The 19639-nt window shown below is 42.3% G+C and overlaps 1 protein-coding gene across 2 annotated transcripts in view; it reads left to right on the top strand.

Annotated features, from left to right (window-relative positions):
- tncb (tenascin Cb) overlaps positions 1-19639 on the top strand; it is a 99837-nt gene that overhangs the window by 73598 nt on the left and 6600 nt on the right. For both annotated transcript variants that reach the window (XM_060907377.1, XM_060907376.1), the window contains 6 exons: positions 2423-2553; positions 8238-8370; positions 10973-11124; positions 16199-16295; positions 16455-16616; positions 19084-19247. In XM_060907377.1, coding sequence (XP_060763360.1) covers positions 2423-2553; positions 8238-8370; positions 10973-11124; positions 16199-16295; positions 16455-16616; positions 19084-19247 — 839 coding nt within the window. The remainder of the gene's footprint in view (positions 1-2422; positions 2554-8237; positions 8371-10972; positions 11125-16198; positions 16296-16454; positions 16617-19083; positions 19248-19639) is intronic.

The following is a 19639-nucleotide window of genomic DNA, read 5'->3' as shown; positions in this document are numbered from 1 at the left end:
ACATTAAGATTTGCTTTAACATCATCTAGAGCTACTGCTTCACTTAACATTAACTAACCATAAACATTCCAAATAACACTAATTAAACGACAGGAAATGTTAAGAGCACTTAACATTTATATTATTTTATTTATATAATAAACCAAATAGGCGGCACGGTGGTGTAGTGGTTAGCGCTGTCGCCTCACAGCAAGAAGGTCCGGGTTCGAGCCCCGTGGCCGCCGAGGGCCTGTCTGTGTGGAGTTTGCATGTTCTCCCCGTGTCCGCGTGGGTTTCCTCCGGGTGCTCCGGTTTCCCCCACAGTCCAAAGACATGCAGGTTAGGTTAACTGGTGACTCTAAATTGACCGTAGGTGTGAATGTGAGTGTGAATGGTTGTCTGTGTCTATGTGTCAGCCCTGTGATGACCTGGCGACTTGTCCAGGGTGTACCCCGCCTTTCGCCCGTAGTCAGTTGGGATAGGCTCCAGCTTGCCTGCGACCCTGTAGAACAGGATAAAGCAGCTACAGATAATGAGATGAGATAAACTAAATAATAAAATGAACGACTTAACGAATAAGAAAGTTAAGGTCTATGTTTTTATCTCACTAAGACATTTTTAGAATTCAAGTTTCAAGTTTAGTTCTTTGAGCAGCATGTCCTTGACCTGTTTTTCAGGTTACTCTGGTGTAAAAAGAAAAAAAAAATAAGCGCAAATAACACACAAATAAAACCAGCAGCATGACAAACAATATCACAGCAGTAACTAGATCTAGACTCAAGTATTAAATGCTATGTACTGCTACTTTAAAGTCTATTTTCAAATGTCTTCTGGCCTAGTACTTGTCTCACATTTAGTGGTAGCTTGTTCCATATCTGGGGCCCGTAGTATTGAAAACTGCCTTTAAAACTAGACAGACTTTAGATTTCATAAAATCGGTGAAATTTAGTTCAAGCTGAAATTTGGTCATTGTGATATATGTTTATTTCTGTAATATCTCACAAAATTTCAGGCCATTCTGTAGCTGGGAAGTTATTTAATTTGAGGGGATTAAAGCAAATAACGTGCATGAAATTGCTCACTTCGCGCAGTCAAGCAGACAGAGGAAGTCCGTGTGTGCGCGCATGCGCAGGTTTACCTTTGACTGTGCGCTGACAGTTACATCATTTTGTCGCTAAACGAACAGCTGATCACACCGAGGTGCTCGCTGTCCGCCGATATTTATTACTTTGGTCCTTCGTTTCCTTTCCTTTGTGTATAACATAACGTCTTTTCTTCTCGCTTTCCGTTACTGTAGTCGCTCTTTCACGTTTCATTTGCACACTCACGTCCTCCATTTTTCTCTCCTGTTTCAAATTCGTATCCCATAATGCCTTGCGTGAACGGGGAAAGCCCACCACGTGATGCATGACGTAGGATCTTGAATTGGGTCATGGTGAAGCAGGAAAAAATAGCGGAGAATTTAGGGCCACATGGCCTTAAATTCATTAATTGTTCTGTTCAAAAAAAATTTATAAAATTGGAAGCCTGTGATTCAAATTCAGTAGCTTTCAGTCCATTAAAAAAATAATTGTGTGTCAGAGAAAATTATTTTTATGACCTAGACTTGAAAAATATGAAAGGCAGTCTAGCTTTAAATGACTCAACGTTTGCCGGAGGAGAGCTAAGCTAATTGGGATCCCAGTCGGAGAGTAGCTTGACAGCAGTTCGGGCACGAACCTTTATAACAGGAGCTGACTTCCATTTAAACATGGCCGACATACAGGGTGGAGCTCTTTTGCGGACTGCCTTAAACACAGTGACTATTGTGTTGACTTCAACCCTTTTACTCAGGGGTTCCATCCCTGCCTCCACTAACAAAGTATCGGTAGAGACACAGTCCTGGAGTGTATGGCCTGTGATGATCCTTGCATCTTGTATTTAGTTGTAGTATTTGTGTTTTGTTGCATTGCACAAGAGATGGCAGCCAGGCAGTGGCACAGTAGTCCAAGTGTGAATATAACAAAGTATGACACATGATTTGGAGTATTTCCTTGGTAACAAAGGCGTTTGCGTGATTTAAGCCAGAAGTTTTCATATGACTTTCTCCCTGTGGGCTGCCCACTGAAGATAGGGGTCCAGAGTTACACCCAGATATGTGAATGAAGTGACCTACTCGCACACCACACATATTCATGCGTTCTATGGCATTTATTCAGCCATTCATTGTAAAGCATGTTACTGAGTAATTAGTATAAATTATTCTGTTACGATACTAAAGCAACAGAAACGAGCACATGTTAAAGAATGTAACTCTGGACTTTGTTGATGATGCTGTGAGTTTTTAAGTGGTTAACCATCAACCAGGTCTTAAAGATTAACCAGGGTGGTGAATCACCCATTTCTGCATGTCCATGCATCCATACAATCCAGTCCTAAGTGTACAGTATGTCCTCTGCTGCAGATGTTGATTCCCCTAAGGACCTGGAAGCCAGTAATATCCAGACAGAGAGCACCATGCTGACATGGAAGGCACCACGAGCACAAATCACTGGCTACATCCTCACCTATGAGTCTGCTGATGGTTCAGTCCGGGTCAGTGAAGCACATACAGCACCCTCCACAATTATTGGCACCGCTGGTTAAGATGTGTTAAAAGCCTTAAAATAAATTCAATTTTTATTGCAGAAGCATAATCTCACACTGAAAATTGTAGAAAAATGTAACCCTTAACTCAAGTGAATTAAAAAAATAAAAAATCCCTGACTAAGAAATAATTATTTTTCATAAAATCACCTGTTCCACAATTATTGGCACCCATAACAATTCCTAGAAAATAAATGTAATTGAAGCATTTCTGTCATTTCTACTGTAGTATATAAAGTTGATCAGAGTATCTAGGAACCTTTAATTAGTAATTCATCACATCCTGTTTCCCTGGGGTACAAATACACTACCGTTCAAAAGTTTGGGGTCACCCAGACAATTTTGTGCTTTCCATGAAAAGTCACACTTTTATTTACCACCATAAGTTGTAAAATGAATAGAAAATATAGTCAAGACATTTTTCTGGCCATTTTGAGCATTTAATCGACCCCACAAATGTGATGCTCCAGAAACTCAGGCCAAGTTTACATTAGACCGTATCTGTCTTGTTTTCTTCGCGGATGCACTGTCTGTTTACATTAAACCACCTGGAAACGCCGGGAAACGGGAATCCGCCAGGGTCCACGTATTCAATCCAGATCGTGTCTGGTCCGGTGCTGTGTAAACATTGAGAATACGCGGATACGCTGTGCTGAGCTCTAGCTGGCGTCGTCATTGGACAACGTCACTGTGACATCCACCTTCCTGATTCGCTGGCGTTGGTCATGTGACGCGACTGCTGAAAAACGGCGCGGACTTCTGCCTTGTATCACCTTTCATTAAAGAGTATAAAAGTATGAAAATACTGCAAATACTGATGCAAATACTGCCCATTGTGTAGTTATGATTGTCTTTAGGCTTGCCATCCTTCCACTTGCAAGTGGTAAGTGATATGCGCTGGGATCACATACACAGCGGCTCAGTCCCGAATCACTGCTCGTGCGCTTCACTCGCGCGCTCTGTGAGCTGCGCAGGGCTGGAGTACGCACCCTCCAGAGGGCACTCGCTGTTCAGGGCGGAGTGATTTGGAGCGCAGGATGCCCGCGGAGCCGAGTGTATCCGTGTATTGGTGTTGCTGTGTGTACGCGACTCGTGTATTGGTGTTGCTGTGTGCACGCGAATCGTTTTAAAAACATTAATCTGATGATCCGCTGATACGGTCTAATGTAAACCCCACCTCAATCTGCTCAAAGGAAGGTCAGTTTTATAGCTTCTCTAAAGAGCTCAACTGTTTTCAGCTGTGCTAACATGATTGTACAAGGGTTTTCTAATCATCCATTAGCCTTCTGAGGCAATGAGCAAACACATTGTACCATTAGAACACTGGAGTGAGAGTTGCTGGAAATGGGCCTCTATACACCTATGGAGATATTGCACCAAAAACCAGACATTTGCAGCTAGAATAGTCATTTACCACATTAGCAATGTATAGAGTGGATTTCTGATTAGTTTAAAGTGATCTTCATTGAAAAGAACAGTGCTTTTCTTTCAAAAATAAGGACATTTCAAAGTGACCCCAAACTTTTGAACGGTAGTGTATGATGTGACACAGAGGCCTATTTCTCTTATCCATTCTTCAATATGGGAAAGACAAGAGAACACACCATTCAAGTAAGGCAGATGTGTGTCGACCTTCATAAGTCAGGCAATGGCTACAAGAAAATAGCCACTCGCCTACACCTGCCCATATCTACAGTCAGAGGAATCATCAAGAAGTTTAAAACAACTAGAACAGTGGCAAACAAGCCTGGATGAGGATGCAAGTTTATCTTGCCACCACGCACAGTGAGGAGGATGGTAAGAGAAGTAAAAAGTTCTCCAAAGCTCACTGTTAGAGAATTGCAGCAAAGAATAGCATCTTGGGGTCACAAAGTATCCATAACAACCATCAGGCGCTATCTACATGCCAACAAGCTGTTTGGGAGGCATGCGCGGAAAAAGCCTTTTCTCACTTACAAGCATAAGCATAAACATCTGGAGTTCGCTAAACAGTACTGGGACTTCAACTGGGACTGTGTGCTTTGGTCAGATGAGACCAAGATAGAGCTTTTTGGCAACAAACACTCTAATGCCGCTTTTCCACTACCAACATGGCTGAGTTGGGCTGAGCCGTGCCGTGCTGAGTTGGGCTGAGTCAAGCTGAGTGGGGCTGTTGGGGTTGCATTTCGACTACAACCGCGCTGAACCGTGCTGGCTGGAAGTGGGTGGACACATTGGGTGGAGTTAGCGAAAGTGGGTGGACGTCACGTGATGTCGTTAGGCGGCGCAAACAGTGACATCAGTGAGCTTTTAAGCGGTAGTCTCACGACCTGGATAGTAAACAATAAACATGGAGGACATGGAGTCGTTAGTGTTGCTGGTCTTGGTGCTGTGGCTTGTTGTCACCGACAACGCCAACAGATACTGGCAAGAGCATATAGATGAGGCGAGGCACATAAGGCTTCAGAAATTCTCGTAATAAGTAATTCTTCTTCTTCCGGGTTTACGGTGTTTACAGATCCCGGCGTGCTCGCGGGGCGTGTGTGGGCGTGTGAGGACACTCCTCCTCACCAATCAGTGCACAGGGGAGTGTCTCCTCACGCCCCTAGCCCCACTCGGCTCGGTTTGGCTCGCTTCAGCCCCACTCCAAAACCGTGCGAGTTTTGGGTGCTGAGTAAGGCTGAAGTGAGCTCAGTCGTGCTGCTCTGAGGTAGTCGAAACGCGAGCCGTGTTGGGCTGAAGTGAGCTGAAAAAGGGTAGTGGAAAAGGGCCATAATACATCACAAAAGATGAGTATGGGGTACTGTGAAGTATGGGGGAGGATCGGTCATGCTGTGGGCCTGTTTCTCTTCCAAAGGCCCCGGGAACCTTGTTAGGGTGCATGGCATCATGAACTCTTTGAAATACCAGGACATTTTAAATCAAAATCTGGTGGCCTGTGCCCGAAAGCTGAAGATGGGTCATCACTGAGTCTTTCAGCAAGATAATGACCCTAAACATGTGGCCAAATCTACACAAAAATGGTTCACCAGACACAAAATCAAGCTCCTCCCATGGCCATCTCAGTCCCCAGACCTCAACCCAATTGAAAACCTGTGGGGTGAGCTGAAGAGGAGAGTGCATAGGAGAGGACCCAGGACTCTGGATGATTTAGAGAGAGATTGTGCAAAGAGGAATGGTCGACTATCCCTCTCTCTGTATTCTCCCATCTTGTGAAATGTTATAGGAGAGTATTAAGTGCTGTCTTATTGGCAAAAGGGAGTTGTACAAAGTATTAACATCAGGGGTGCCAATAATTGTGGCACACATGATTTCATGTAAAATAATTATTTCTTAATGTGGGATTTTTTTCCCACTGAATAAATTCTCTTGAAATAAAGGTTGGATTTTTCTCTTTTTTTGCATTGTTGTCCTATATTATTTTTTTTAAATGAATTTATTAGAAGCCTAAGAACATATCTTAACAAGGGGTGCCAATAATTGTGGCGGGCGCTGTAGTTCTGGGTTCAAGCCTTGCGGTTGATTAGGGCCTGTCTGTGTGGAATTTGCATATTCAACTCATGCTTGCATGGGGAACATGCAAAATCTCCCTCTGGTTTTCTCTCACTGTCCAAAGACATGCAGATTAGGTCAAACGGCTATTCAGAATCGCCCATAGGTATAAATGAGTGTGAATGGCTGTCTGTATTGTTGGTGTTATCCCCATGATAGGTTTGCATCAACCTGTCCAGGATGTACCCCATGCCTCTCTTTATGTTTTGTTTTGCATTATGATGTATGTTGTATTGTTGGTATGTACACCAATCAGCCATAACATTATGAGCACTGACAGGTGAAGTGAATAATATTGATTATCTTATTACAATGGGGCGGCACGGTGGTGTAGTGGTTAGCGCTGTCGCCTCACAGCAAGAAAATCCTGGGTTCGAGCCCAGCGGCCGGCGAGGGCCTTTCTGTGCGGAGTTTGCATGTTCTCCCCGTGTCCGCGTGGGTTTCCTCCGGGTGCTCCGGTTTCCCCCACAGTCCAAAGACATGCAGGTTAGGTTAACTGGTGACTCTAAATTGACCGTAGGTGTGAATGTGAGTGTGAATGGTTGTCTGTGTCTATGTGTCAGCCCTGTGATGACCTGGCGACTTGTCCAGGGTGTACCCTGCCTTTCGCCCGTAGTCAGCTGGGATAGGCTCCAGCTTGCCTGCGACCCTGTAGGACAGGATAAGCGGCTACAGATAATGGATGAATGGATGGATCATTACAATGGCCCCTGTCAAGTGGTGGGATATATTAGGCAGCAAGAGAACAGTCAGTTCTCAAAGTTGATGTGTTGGAAGCAGGTAAAATGGGCAACCATAAGGATCTGAGTGACTTTGACAATTGTGATGGCTAGATGACTGGGGCTACATCCACACGACAACGGCAACGAGATTTTTTTTTAGCGGGTAAAAAAAATATCGCGTCCACATGGGCAATGGATCAGTAAAATATCAGGTACATATGGCAATGCAACGCTTGCTGAAAACGTTGCAATACACATGCCACACCTCTACGTGCGCTGTAAGACGGTCCCATCGGAGACACCAGAACAATAGAAGAAGTAGGACACATGCGCATAAACCCCTTCTTCTACCCGGTGTGAATGAGTGAGTGCTGCTTGTTCTAGTCATGTGGTTGTGACGTCATCGTAAACAGATCCGTTCTACTCATCCAGACGACTTCGCAACGGCGCCGTTGCCAGATTTTTCCACTCTGGAAACCGTTCTCAAAAAATATCGTTTTGGGGCACCCAAAACGCCGGTGCCGTGTGGACGCCAGGCCGAAATGATAAAAAATTTTATCAGATTCACCTGAATCCATTGGCATGTGGACAGGGCCTGGGTCTGAGCATTGGTGAACTGGTGAGAGGGTCATGGGTGTCAAAGGCTCATTGATTTGCATGGGGCACGAAGGCTAGCCTGTATGTTCCAATCCCACAAAACAGCTACTGTAGCACAAACTGCTGAAAAATGTACTGCTGACACCTTTCCGTTTTAACCAGCATTAGCTTTTTCAGCAGTTTGTGCTACTTCTGTGGGATTGGACCATATGGGCTAGCCTTCGACACCCATGACCCTGTCGCCAGTTCACCGGTTGTCCTTCTTTGGACCGCCAACCACTGCATACCAGGAACACCCCACAAGATGTGCCATTTTGTAGCTGCTCAGACCCAGTCATCTAGCTATCACAATTTATCCCTTGTCACAGTCACTCAGATCCTTACGCTTGCCCATTTTTCCTGCTGCCAACACATCAACTTCAATAACTGACTGTTCTCTTGCTGCCTGATATATCCCACCCCTTGACAGGTGCTACTGTAATGAGATAATCAATATTATTCACTTCACCTCTCAGTGCTCATAATGTTATGGCTGATCGGTGTAAATAAGCTAAATAAGATTAATGATACTTTTAGTTAAAGTCTACAAAATAAATTCATAATCATGTAATGGAAGGGGAAAATAAGCACTGGGTACAAAAATCTAAAACATCCATTCAGCTCTCTGTCACTATAAGAGTCAGTGATGTGAGTCTGTGTTATAAAAATAGTGTATTGTCTCAGAAAGTGTATTGTGATGTTAGTCATATCCGGTCACTGACGGAGCGTCCTGCCTTGTTTTAGGAGGTTGTCCTCAGCCCCACATCTACATCATACAACATGAATCAGCTAACCGCCTCCACTGAGTACACAGTTCGCCTGCAGGCCATCTCTGGCCCCCTGAGGAGCCACATCATCTCCACTGTTTTTACCACCAGTGAGTCCACACTTGTTAAATGGCATAAAATTATCTATCTGTTTAGAAATGCAGTATATTTCTCATCAGCTTCTCATGTTTTGCTCTATCAGGAGTGCATTGCAAAGTCATATCTGAAACTGAGAGGAATCTAAATATCCAAGTTGCACAAATTGTCACATCTACAATCCTTTATTGACTCACAGAGGCTCTGAAATGTTTCTAGCAGCCAGGGATACCTTTAACTGTCAAATTCTATCGACTCGACAAGACAGATTTATTTGTAATGAACATACGGTAATGTACTATGAAAACTGTTCACACATTAGCCAAATTTTTTAAATGTCTACAATAATTGTGTCCATTGATTGTCGCCATCTAGCTTTTTGATCGTGAATGCTCTCCACCATCAGAACACATTAGGTCCGACTTGTTTTTGAGGTTTGGATTGCAGTGGTGCTTGAAAGTTTGTGAACCGTTTAGAATTTTCTATATTTCTGCATAAAACATCGTCAGATTTTCACACAAGTCCTAAAAGTAGATAAAGAGAACCCAGTTAAACAAATGAGACAAAAATATTATACTTGGTCATTTATTTATTGAGGAAAATGACCCAATATTACATATCTGTGAGTGGTAAAAGTATGTGAACCTTTGCTTTCAGTATCTGGTGTGACCCCCTTGTGCAGCAATAACTGCAACTAAACATTTCCGGTAACTGTTGATCAGTCCTGTACACTGGCTTAGAAGAATTTTAGCCCATTCCTCCGTACAGAACAGCTTCAACTCTGGGATGTTGGTGGGTTTCCTCACGTGAACTGCTCGCTTCAGGTCCTTCCACAACATTTTGATTGGATTAAGGTCAGGACTTTAACTTGGCCATTCCAAAACATTAACTTTATTCTTCTTTAACCATTCTTTGGTAGAACGACTTGTGTGCTTAGGGTCGTTGTCTTGCTGCACGACCCACCTTCTCTTGAGATTCAGTTCATGGACAGATGTTCTGACATTTTCCTTTAGAATTCACTGGTATAATTCAGAATTCATTGTTCCATCAATGATGGCAAGCCGTCCTGGCCCAGATGCAGCAAAGCAGGCCCAAACCATGATACTACCACCACCATGTTTCACAGATGGGATAAGGTTCTTATGCTGGAATGCAGGGTTTTCCTTTCTCCAAACATAACGCTTCTCATTTAAACCAAAAAGTTCTATTTTGGTCTCATCCGTCCACAAAACATTTTTCCAATAGCCTTCTGGCTTGTCCATGTGATCTTTAGCAAACTGCAGATGAGCAGCAATGTTCTTTTTGGAGAGCAGTGGCTTTCTCCTTGCAACCCTGCCACGCACACCATTGTTGTTGTTCAATGTTCTCCTGATGGTGGACTCATGGACATTAATGTTAGCCAATGTGAGAGAGGCCTTCAGTTGCTTAGAAGTTACCCTGGGGTCCTTTGTGACCTCGCCAACTATTACACATCTTGCTCTTGGAGTGATCTTTGTTGGTCGACCACTCCTGGGGAGGGTAACAATGGTCTTGAATTTCCTCCATTTGTACACAATCTGTCTGACTGTGGATTGGTGGAGTCCAAACTCTTTAGAGATGGTTCTGTAACCTTTTCCAGCCTGATGAGCATCAGCAACGCTGTTTCTGAGGTCCTCAGAAATCTCCTTTGTCCGTGCCATGATACACTTCCACAAACATGTGTTGTGAAGATCAGACTTTGATAGATCCCTGTTCTTTAAATAAAACAGGGTGCCCACTCACTCCTGATTGTCATCCCATTGATTGAAAACACCTGACTCTAATTTCACCTTCAAATTAACTGCTAATCCTAGAGGTTCACATACTTTTGCCACTCATGGATATGTAATATTGGATCATTTTCCTCAATAAATAAATAACCAAGTATAATATTTTTGTCTCATTTGTTTAACTGGGTTCTTTTTAATCTACTTTTAGGACTTGTGTGAAAATCTGATGATGTTTTAGGCCATATTTATGCAGAAATATAGAAAATTCTAAAGGGTTCACAAATTTTCAAGCACCACTGTATATTCCATTCATCTACTATGATATTGAACAAGTCAAAGACAAGTTCTTCTTATCATTATTTATATACATTTCTTTCAGGTGTTCAACACATCTTTCTCTTTCAAAATTCTCTCAAAATCTTCCGTATTTAACAAAACATACCTGGCAGCCATGTTTGTTTACAAATTGTCACAGTCGCTCGCTAGTGCGAAAGTTTTACATCTCCGACGTGTGACGTCATGTTGTCTTGACAACCATGCAATATTGTAAACCATATTCAACACTCATTCTCCATTGGGTAGTGACCTAATGCACGTAGGATAAGCGATATGCTAACAATATTGCATGCTATCAAACCAAATGAATGAAACCCACTTGAAGGGAATAGAACACATTTTTATTCCATCGAAAAACCATCCTGTATGTGTAATAATAAACATAACCAGGTTGTTATAGGGCTGCTTTCTTCCTGAACGGTGAATTATCCAGGAGCAGATTCTCAGAAATAATATAAACTTCTTAAACTGCATGTTACAGACTCCACTCACCTCCTTTGCGTCTCATTTTGTTTGTGTGAACATGGCACAGTCGGAGTTCTCTACAGACACCCGAAAGACTGCTCCCAAGCTCTGCTGAATGGAGACACCACCTCAGGACTTCACACAATTTACCTGCGTGGTGAAGAGAGCCAGCCCTTGCAGGTCTACTGTGACATGACTACCGACGGAGGCGGCTGGATTGTACGTGATTAATTAACCTCTATTTGTTAAGTAAGGAATAAAACACAATCTGGTGTGCTGTTATAGGAAAAGAATCAATGACACAGTCATGTGATGCAGATTGATGTGAGGCGAAGTTATGGTTAGCACCCCAACATTGATTATTTTCCTATGTAAGCATTTTATTTCTCTCATACCACAGCAGTATATGCCAGTCATGACTTTTTATTAGGCACAAAATTATATGTTGTGTTGTGTTGTGTTGTTGATCTGTTTATAGTTACAAGTCATGCTGTGTACAATCCACATCTGTGAAACAAGTTCATCTTTTCATTTACATTATAGCGGATATTTAAGTTATTCCATGAAATCAAGTCGTACATGAGCTGATAGCTAACGAGGCGCGTAGCACCAAGTTGGCTATAAGCTATGTACGATGAGAGTGAGTGGAATAACTGTTTTATTCTATCCACATTCACTGGATTTTGAAAAACAGAGTATGTTTATTTTTATATTTGCAAATTCGATAAATAAAAACTTTATACAAAACGTCCGACAAAATCATTTCCGCTTAGAATGTAAACAAACCAGCGAAATGACAGGAGCAATTTGTGAAAAATCGATAATAATTCTTGAAAAATAAAAAGAGATACGTTCCTACCAGGAGCGATTTCTCAGAGACAACAAGGGAAGCCGAGCTTCCCCTAAAATTCTCTCCCCAAACTGCGGCATCTACGACGTTGAATTCTCATTAAAACAATAACTTGCATAACATAATATATGCCCAAGATTGTATTTACGTTCATAACTATCCTGTAACTTATTTGAGTGATGTCTGACGAACTTGCAGTTCGCTACGAGAATCACCTTTGCTGCCAGGCTGTAACCAGCATTGCCAGATACTGCTGACGTTTTCCAGCCAAAATATGTTCAAAACCCGCCAAAATGCACTTAAAACCGCCCAATCTGGCAACACTGGCTGTAACCTTTCTTATTTCAGTGGGCTCTATGGCTGGCAGCCGGGTATCCGTTGCAGTCTATGAGAGGGCTCTGAACAGCCAATTTCGGCTAGTTGTTATTGGTTAAAATCGACAAAATCGTCACTTCCAGGGAAGCCGGGCTTCTCTGGGACTAAACGAGACAGTGGGAGGGATAAGAAGCCGGGTTGATGAAGGATTATTGGAGGTAGTGTTTGAAAGACATGAGGAGGGCGGGCTCTGTACTTCGGCGTCGGCGAGGAACACGGAAGTATGATCAGTCAGTCCCCAGCGGATGTCGAGAAAGTGTAGTCGTGTGCCAAAGTGCTGTCCGACTTTCTTTTCATATAAACATTTCTTCTCATTGATGTCTCTGTACATTACTCTGTAAATAAATGTAAATATTACTCGTTGTGCTCCGTTAACTTTCATCCATTCTATCAGTTTGATCATTTGCGAATTCACTCGTTTATTTCATTTGTAGTTCAATCTGGTTGTAGGCTAGCTTGAGCCTTATTGGGATCTGCAGTGCTAGCTGCTAACAGAAATTGGTGAAGTCTCTGGAAAGCACAACCAGCTAGTATGACAGGGTCACAGACCATTTTCTGGAAAAGGAGCGGAGGGCAGAATTTGTGTATAAATAGTGTGCATCATATAATGTTCATGAATCTGAAGTGTGTATATTGTTCAGTAATGTTAAGAGAATGGTGGGCTCTGTGTTATAGGTTATACCTGGGTATAATATTCAAGGTTCTGCGTGTTGCATAGCTTACCTGGTTATGAATTTCCAGACTGTGTTGCAGAAGATGTTCAAGGATGTGTTGCACAGCTGGGTGTTGTGTTAAAGACTCTGTGTTGCATATCAGGGTATGATGTTCAAGGCTCTTCGTTGAATAGCCAGTGATTTTTGGATGTTTGATATTTTTGATTAAGGATATGAGGCACTAGCCTGGCAAGCCAGACTATAACATGAAATGTACAAGCAAAAATACTTTCTGCCACTAGGTAGGGTTGTCTAGTTCACTATGCTAATGGGGCACACCTTTCTATGCTTTGATATCCAGCCTACAGGTTTTACGATGAATGCGTAAAATGGGCTTCCCCTGTTTTAAAAACCAGCAGCCGCCACTGGTTCCTACCATCAAATACTTTCATTCAATATTTTGTTCCTTTTTTTTGTATTTTTTGGAGTTTTGCTCACGAGTAGAGTTTTTTATTTCGTCCTCGGTTGGTTCAGCAACACATGCTGCCATTTTGTTTTTCTCTACTCATGGTATATGAGCTGATATCGTAGTAGTAGAGTAGCCAATCAGAGCGCACGACTGCTCATATCCAGTGAATGTGGATATAGTAAAAACAGTTGTTCTGTCATTACAATTCCAAAAATGTAGCTTGTCATGTTACAGAGAAACCAGAAAACACAAATCTCTCTGATACTGGGAACTCGTTCAATAAAACTTCACCAATTATGCGCGTTTTTAAATGTGGAGCGTCCACTAGACATGTTTTTACAATAGTAATAATAACATTTGCCCAAGGCGATGTGAATATGAGTGAATAATAAGCGAGACGATGTTGAATATTCACGTTGCCTTCAGCGGATAATTCTTTTAGTATAAATACACGGGTGATTATTTAAAAAATAATTTTAAAAAATCGTATTGAAAAAAAGCATTTATTTCAATCTTTAAAAGTGGCATGCAAATGTAATGCGCACAGACTTGTGTCACTTATCTATGCCAAGTCACATAAAATACTTTGTTTTGAAATCGATAAAACAAATCACAATCCCACCTTACCTTTGAATAGTTTTCAACCAAACTTCATAGCATCTTTAGTGCTTTTAGGAACAGCATTTTCTTTCATAATTTGTAATTCTTCCTCACTTACAGCGACGAAGCAATTGGCCGCCATTTTGCTGAGTCATCTGAGGTGATTATCGAGAAATAGTCAGAATTTCTCAACCGATCAGCGCACGCGATTTTCTATAATCACCTCTGTATTTATACTAAAAGTTAAAGGGGTACCAAATATAATATATACAGTTGCTGATGTGACAAAGTAACGTATTCTTAAGTATTCTATCAAATTTATATACTAGAAAACAACGAAATATCTTGGTAATTGTAAATATAATACTTTATACGCTAAACTGCACAAGAGTCGCCATTTTTAAAAGACCGTGACGTCAGCGCTACCCACTGCACTAGCGGAACTCTCCGAAATAGAGGAGAGAAGCGTGTAATCATGGCGTCGGGCGCATCAAGTGAAAGCGACAGCTCTGTCGAATCATACGAAGAGATCCTGCAAGACACACTGCAAGCAGGCTATGGCTTAGAAGGGTACCAGTTTGAACCTAGGAGAGGTACTCTCGACTCCGGTGATGAAATAAGAGAAGAAAGCTCGGATGACGGTGAGGATGAGACCAGGCCCGGCGCCAGGAACAGTTTATTAAGGGGGCAATTAGAAATCGCAAGGGGGCAAATATTTTTCATATAGTGTGTAGTAGTGATGGCGGTCTGACAACGTGTTTCAAACAATTAACTGCGCCAACCACAAAACCACGGCCCCGAAGGTTGCTTTAGTCCGGGAAAATCATGTGACATATTACCAGGGCAGTTGCGCTTTATCAACACCCGTGCCCACCTGTTAACCCTCCCCTCCAATTTTCTCACAGACACGCGTTACAACTGGAAAGATGCCAAACATAAAACAACACACACAAACCTACAGGCAAGTCCTTTACATTTAAAATACATACAAATAGCTCCGCGGCATGAAAACAAAACGTCAATGCAAGTCTAAGGTACTTGGCTCAGCGGCCAAAATCATAATTTAAAAAAATCAACAGACCCCGCGACTGCACCAGTAATAGCTTTCCTGACTCGCACCGAGTCAATGCTAACCACTTAATCCACGATCCCAGTTTAGGCGTGTAGGGGACAAAACACTCTGAAGTGATGAATTTTCACCCCCACTGCATGGGGGGGGTGACGTCAACGACACACATTCTTACGCTATTTGCGCACAAAGCGGACCATATATGAACACACACCGACATAAACGGAGATAAACTTAGCCTACAAAGAAAGAAAATGGATTCACAATATTGTGATTGAATTCGTTTAATTCGGTGGGGGAAAGACTACTCCCGTAAACTGACTGCATATTGCAGAGACAGTGCACTTGTAAGTATAGACTACATGTAAAACCCCCGCCCGCACGACCCCTCCCCTTGTCCTTATCGCAGGTCTGTGTGTGCGCGGCTGTGTCAGCATTTCACACATACACCCACAATAACAATTAAGAAAACAATTACGTGATCTGAGTCTCCGTTGAGGGGGCGGGGCTGTAGCCACGAGGGGGCGACGCCCTCTTTCGCCCCCCACGGCGCCGGGCCTGGATGAGACTGATGCTGACCATGGGCATGGCGAGCGTGGGGCAGAGCGTCTGCGTGCAGGTGACACGGCGTGGTGCTCGTGCGGAAAATGTAACGTGGAGTTGCTCGCGAGTCCAGCAGAATTTATTTGCTGCAATGAGATAGGCGCCACCCATGGACTTGCGAAATCGTCGCAAGAGGCAGAAACAGGTATTTCACACGTGCTATTCCCAACCTCAATGAGCCAACACAACTGGGCACATACATACGTCATGAGTGTTACGCAGAGAAAATGAGCGTGCATTCTGATTGGATAAAATTAATATCATGGCGGGCTGTTCAAACTGCGGAAATAGTTTGCTCGAGCTACTTTCAAAACACTATAACTTTCCAACCTTAGAACAAAAAACTTTTGTAAGTCTTGAATAAGGTTCGTTAATGTCTGTTTTATTGTTATATTTACTCTATATATTGCCCTCTGTTCCCCTTTAATATAAAACCGTGATTTGCCTTCAGCATTAACGAAAACGAATCAAGACCTTGACCAAGGTGATCGATCAGATTTGAGACTTTATCAGCGCTGTGGTAGAACACTCCAAAGTATAAAACATGAACACTGGAACTGAGCTATCGCTTATGTGATGTTGTTCCTGTTCTATTCCTGTTTTTGATTCCAGGTTCGTAATATCAAACATTTGGCTGTTCATGGTAATTTGATTAATGTGCTATTTGCATTCAGGTGTTTGTCAGGAGGCAGAGTGGTAAAGTGGACTTCTTCCGTAACTGGAGGAACTACACTGGAGGATTCGGGGACATGAATGACGAATTCTGGCTCGGTACGGATCATGTGAAAATGTCTGCTTATAAAAATACACAGCTATTCTGATTTCTGTACGAAAATGTGTACACAGATATAATGTATGAACCACATACTGCGAACTAATATCACTAAAGTGAACTTTTTTAATGGCTCGTATTACTCCCATTGTGTATAGGTCTCTTGAATCTGCATAAGATCACCTCCTTTGGTCAATATGAGTTGCGAGTGGATCTCAGAGATAACGGCGAGCATGCATATGCTCAGTATGACAAGTTCTCAGTGTCTGAGCCACGCAGCCGTTATAAGGTGCATGTGGGAGGCTACAGCGGTACAGCAGGTAATAAACTTTTGACATAGAAAACATCGTAAAAAATCTCTATAGCTAATAATATATTTTTTTAAAAAACATCTGGTTTATTGCTATCCATAGACCTTTATTCTATTTTCTCCATATGCATATCTCATCTCATCTCATTATCTCTAGCCGCTTTATCCTGTTCTACAGGGTCGCAGGCAAGCTGGAGCCTATCCCAGCTGACTACGGGCGAAAGGTGGGGTACACCCTGGACAAGTCGCCAGGTCATCACAGGGCTGACACATAGACACAGACAACCATTCACACTCACATTCACACCTACGGTCAATTTAGAGTCACCAGTTAACCTAACCTGCATGTCTTTGGACTGTGGGGGAAACCGGAGCACCCGGAGGAAACCCACGCGGACACGGGGAGAACATGCAAACTCCGCACAGAAAGGCCCTCGCCGGCCACGGGGCTCGAACCCGGACCTTCTTGCTGTGAGGCGACAGTGCTAACCACTACACCACCGTGCCGCCTCCATATGCATATTTATATATTTAAATAATATTGGCTGGCATTGAGTGGTATATCAGAGATATTCCATTGCACTAGCATGATATTGAACAAGTCGAAGATGAGTAGCTGAATGGAATATATCTGATATACCATGGAAAAAGCCAGCCAATATTATTATTATTATTATTATTATACATATTTGATTGAGGGCGGCACGGTGGTGTAGTGGTTAGCGCTGTCGCCTCACAGCAAGAAGGTCCGGGTTCGATCCCTGGGGCCGGCGAGGGCCTTTCTGTGCGGAGTTTGCATGTTCTCCCCGTGTCCGCGTGGGTTTCCTCCGGGTGCTCCAGTTTCCCCCACAGTCCAAAGACATGCAGGTTAGGTTAACTGGTGACTCTAAATTGACCGTAGGTGTGAATGTGAGTGTGAATGGTTGTCTGTGTCTATGTGTCAGCCCTGTGATGACCTGGCGACTTGTCCAGGGTGTACCCCGCCTTTCGCCCGTAGTCAGCTGGGATAGGCTCCAGCTTGCCTGCGACCCTGTAGAAGGATAAAGCGGCTAGAGATAATGAGATGAGATGAGATATTTGATTGAACAATTATAGATTTTACAAAAAGTTAAGAACAGAGCAGTAACTTACCAATATTGAATGCTGATTCTGATCGAATGTAATTCAATTTTCTGTCAATCCAACGTACTGTACAAAGTCAAAGTTCTAACAATAAAAATGATACAAGTCCAAAAACCCCTGAACAACAACCTAACTTGTATACAAGCTCTATCCAGGTTGACAGTTCAAGTTCACAGTTACTTTTGGTCATAGTTAATTTTTACATTGCAGTTGTTCAAAACAAAAGGGCTTTGCTGAATGAAGTCCACGTGTGAAGTCCTCTTGTAAAAGTCTCCTTCACTTTTCCTCACCTCCAAGTACAGCTTTGACAATATTTCCACTATTGTTCTCTCTTCCAGTTTTTCAATGTCCGTTGGTCTGTTTTTCTCTTGTAAATATGCATGAAGAATATCCAGTGAAGTTTTTGTAGCCTTTTGGGTGTTTAGCGCATCTTTCTCTTTAAATCTTTGGCTTTTAATGAAGCAAACCTCGACGCTGTTTTTGTTTACAAACTGGCAGTCACTCACTAGCGCGGAAGTTTTACATCTCCGACGTGTCTTTTCCAGTTTTTCCATATATTCAATGCGGAAGATTAAATGCGTGAAGAATATCTAGGGACGTTTTGTAGCCTTTCAGGTGTTCAGTGCGTCATTCTCTTTAAATCTTCAGTTTTTAATGAAGCAAACCTAGTGGCCATGTTTGTTTACAAACTGTCAGTCGCTCACTAGCACAGAAGTTTTACGTCTCCGATTTGTCTCTTTTCCAGTTTTTCGATGTCCGTTGGTCTGTTTTTCTCTTGTAAATATGCATGAAGAATATATAATGAAGTTTTGGTAGCCTTTCGGGTGTTCAGCTTGTCTGTAGTTTCAGTTTATTTATTTAGTGCTTAATCCAAGCATTGAATTAACCCCGTCTTCTCTCTCTCCCGGCCGACAAAGAAATGATTGTGTGCATGCACAACAGAAAAGTTTTGTCAGTAGATCTTCGCATGAGCTCCGAAATGTGACATCATGTTGTCTTGACAACATGCAATATTATAACAATATTGCATGCTCGTTCTCGATTGGGGAGAGTGGAGTAATACAGGGAGGATAAGCGATATGATAACAATATTGCATGCCATCAATAAACCAGCTAGAAGGGAATAGAATACATGTTTTTATTCCATGGAAAAAGTGGCCCGTATGTATAATAATATATAATATAGTATGCCATCCATTAATGCAAACGCTTTAAAAATGACATTGTCTAGTATTGAGTTACATACTGTATGCACTATGGTGGAAGATTACGGTATCCCCTTTCCTGTGTGCTGAATATAAATCAATTCCCATTAGAATAATAATTCTTCTCTAATCCTCTTTTCTCATTTCTAGGTGATTCAATGACATACCACAACGGCCGTCCTTTCTCGACTTATGACCACGATAATGACATTGCTGTCACCAACTGTGCCCTCTCATACAAGGGAGCTTTCTGGTATAAGAACTGCCACCGGGTCAACATCATGGGACGATACGGGGACAACAGTCACAGCAAAGTATGACACCTTTTCATCAAAACAAAACACATAGCACAATGATAAATATGTACATTTCAGACCATGCAATTTTATGCTTTATGTGCAATTGGACATACAGCTATGACACCTACACGACCACTGACATGCCTGTATAAATGTTCATGAAGAACATATGGCATCACTTTCTAGCCCATTTTCATACAGTACATTTTCATATACAGTACCTTGCAAAAGTATTCATCCCCCTTGGTGTTTGTCCTGTTTTGTCGCATTACAAGCTGGAATTAAAATGGATTTTTGGAGGGTTAGCACCATTTGATTTACACAACATGCCTACCACTTTAAAGGTGTATATTGTTTTTTATCGTGACACAAATAATAATTAAGATGAAAAAACAGGAATCTGGAGT

This window comes from Neoarius graeffei, chromosome 24 (genome assembly GCF_027579695.1).
Source record: "Neoarius graeffei isolate fNeoGra1 chromosome 24, fNeoGra1.pri, whole genome shotgun sequence".
Lineage (NCBI taxonomy): Eukaryota > Metazoa > Chordata > Actinopteri > Siluriformes > Ariidae > Neoarius > Neoarius graeffei.
The sequence above is the reverse complement of the archived record's forward strand: the minus strand, read 5'-3'. Positions and strand labels throughout refer to the sequence as shown.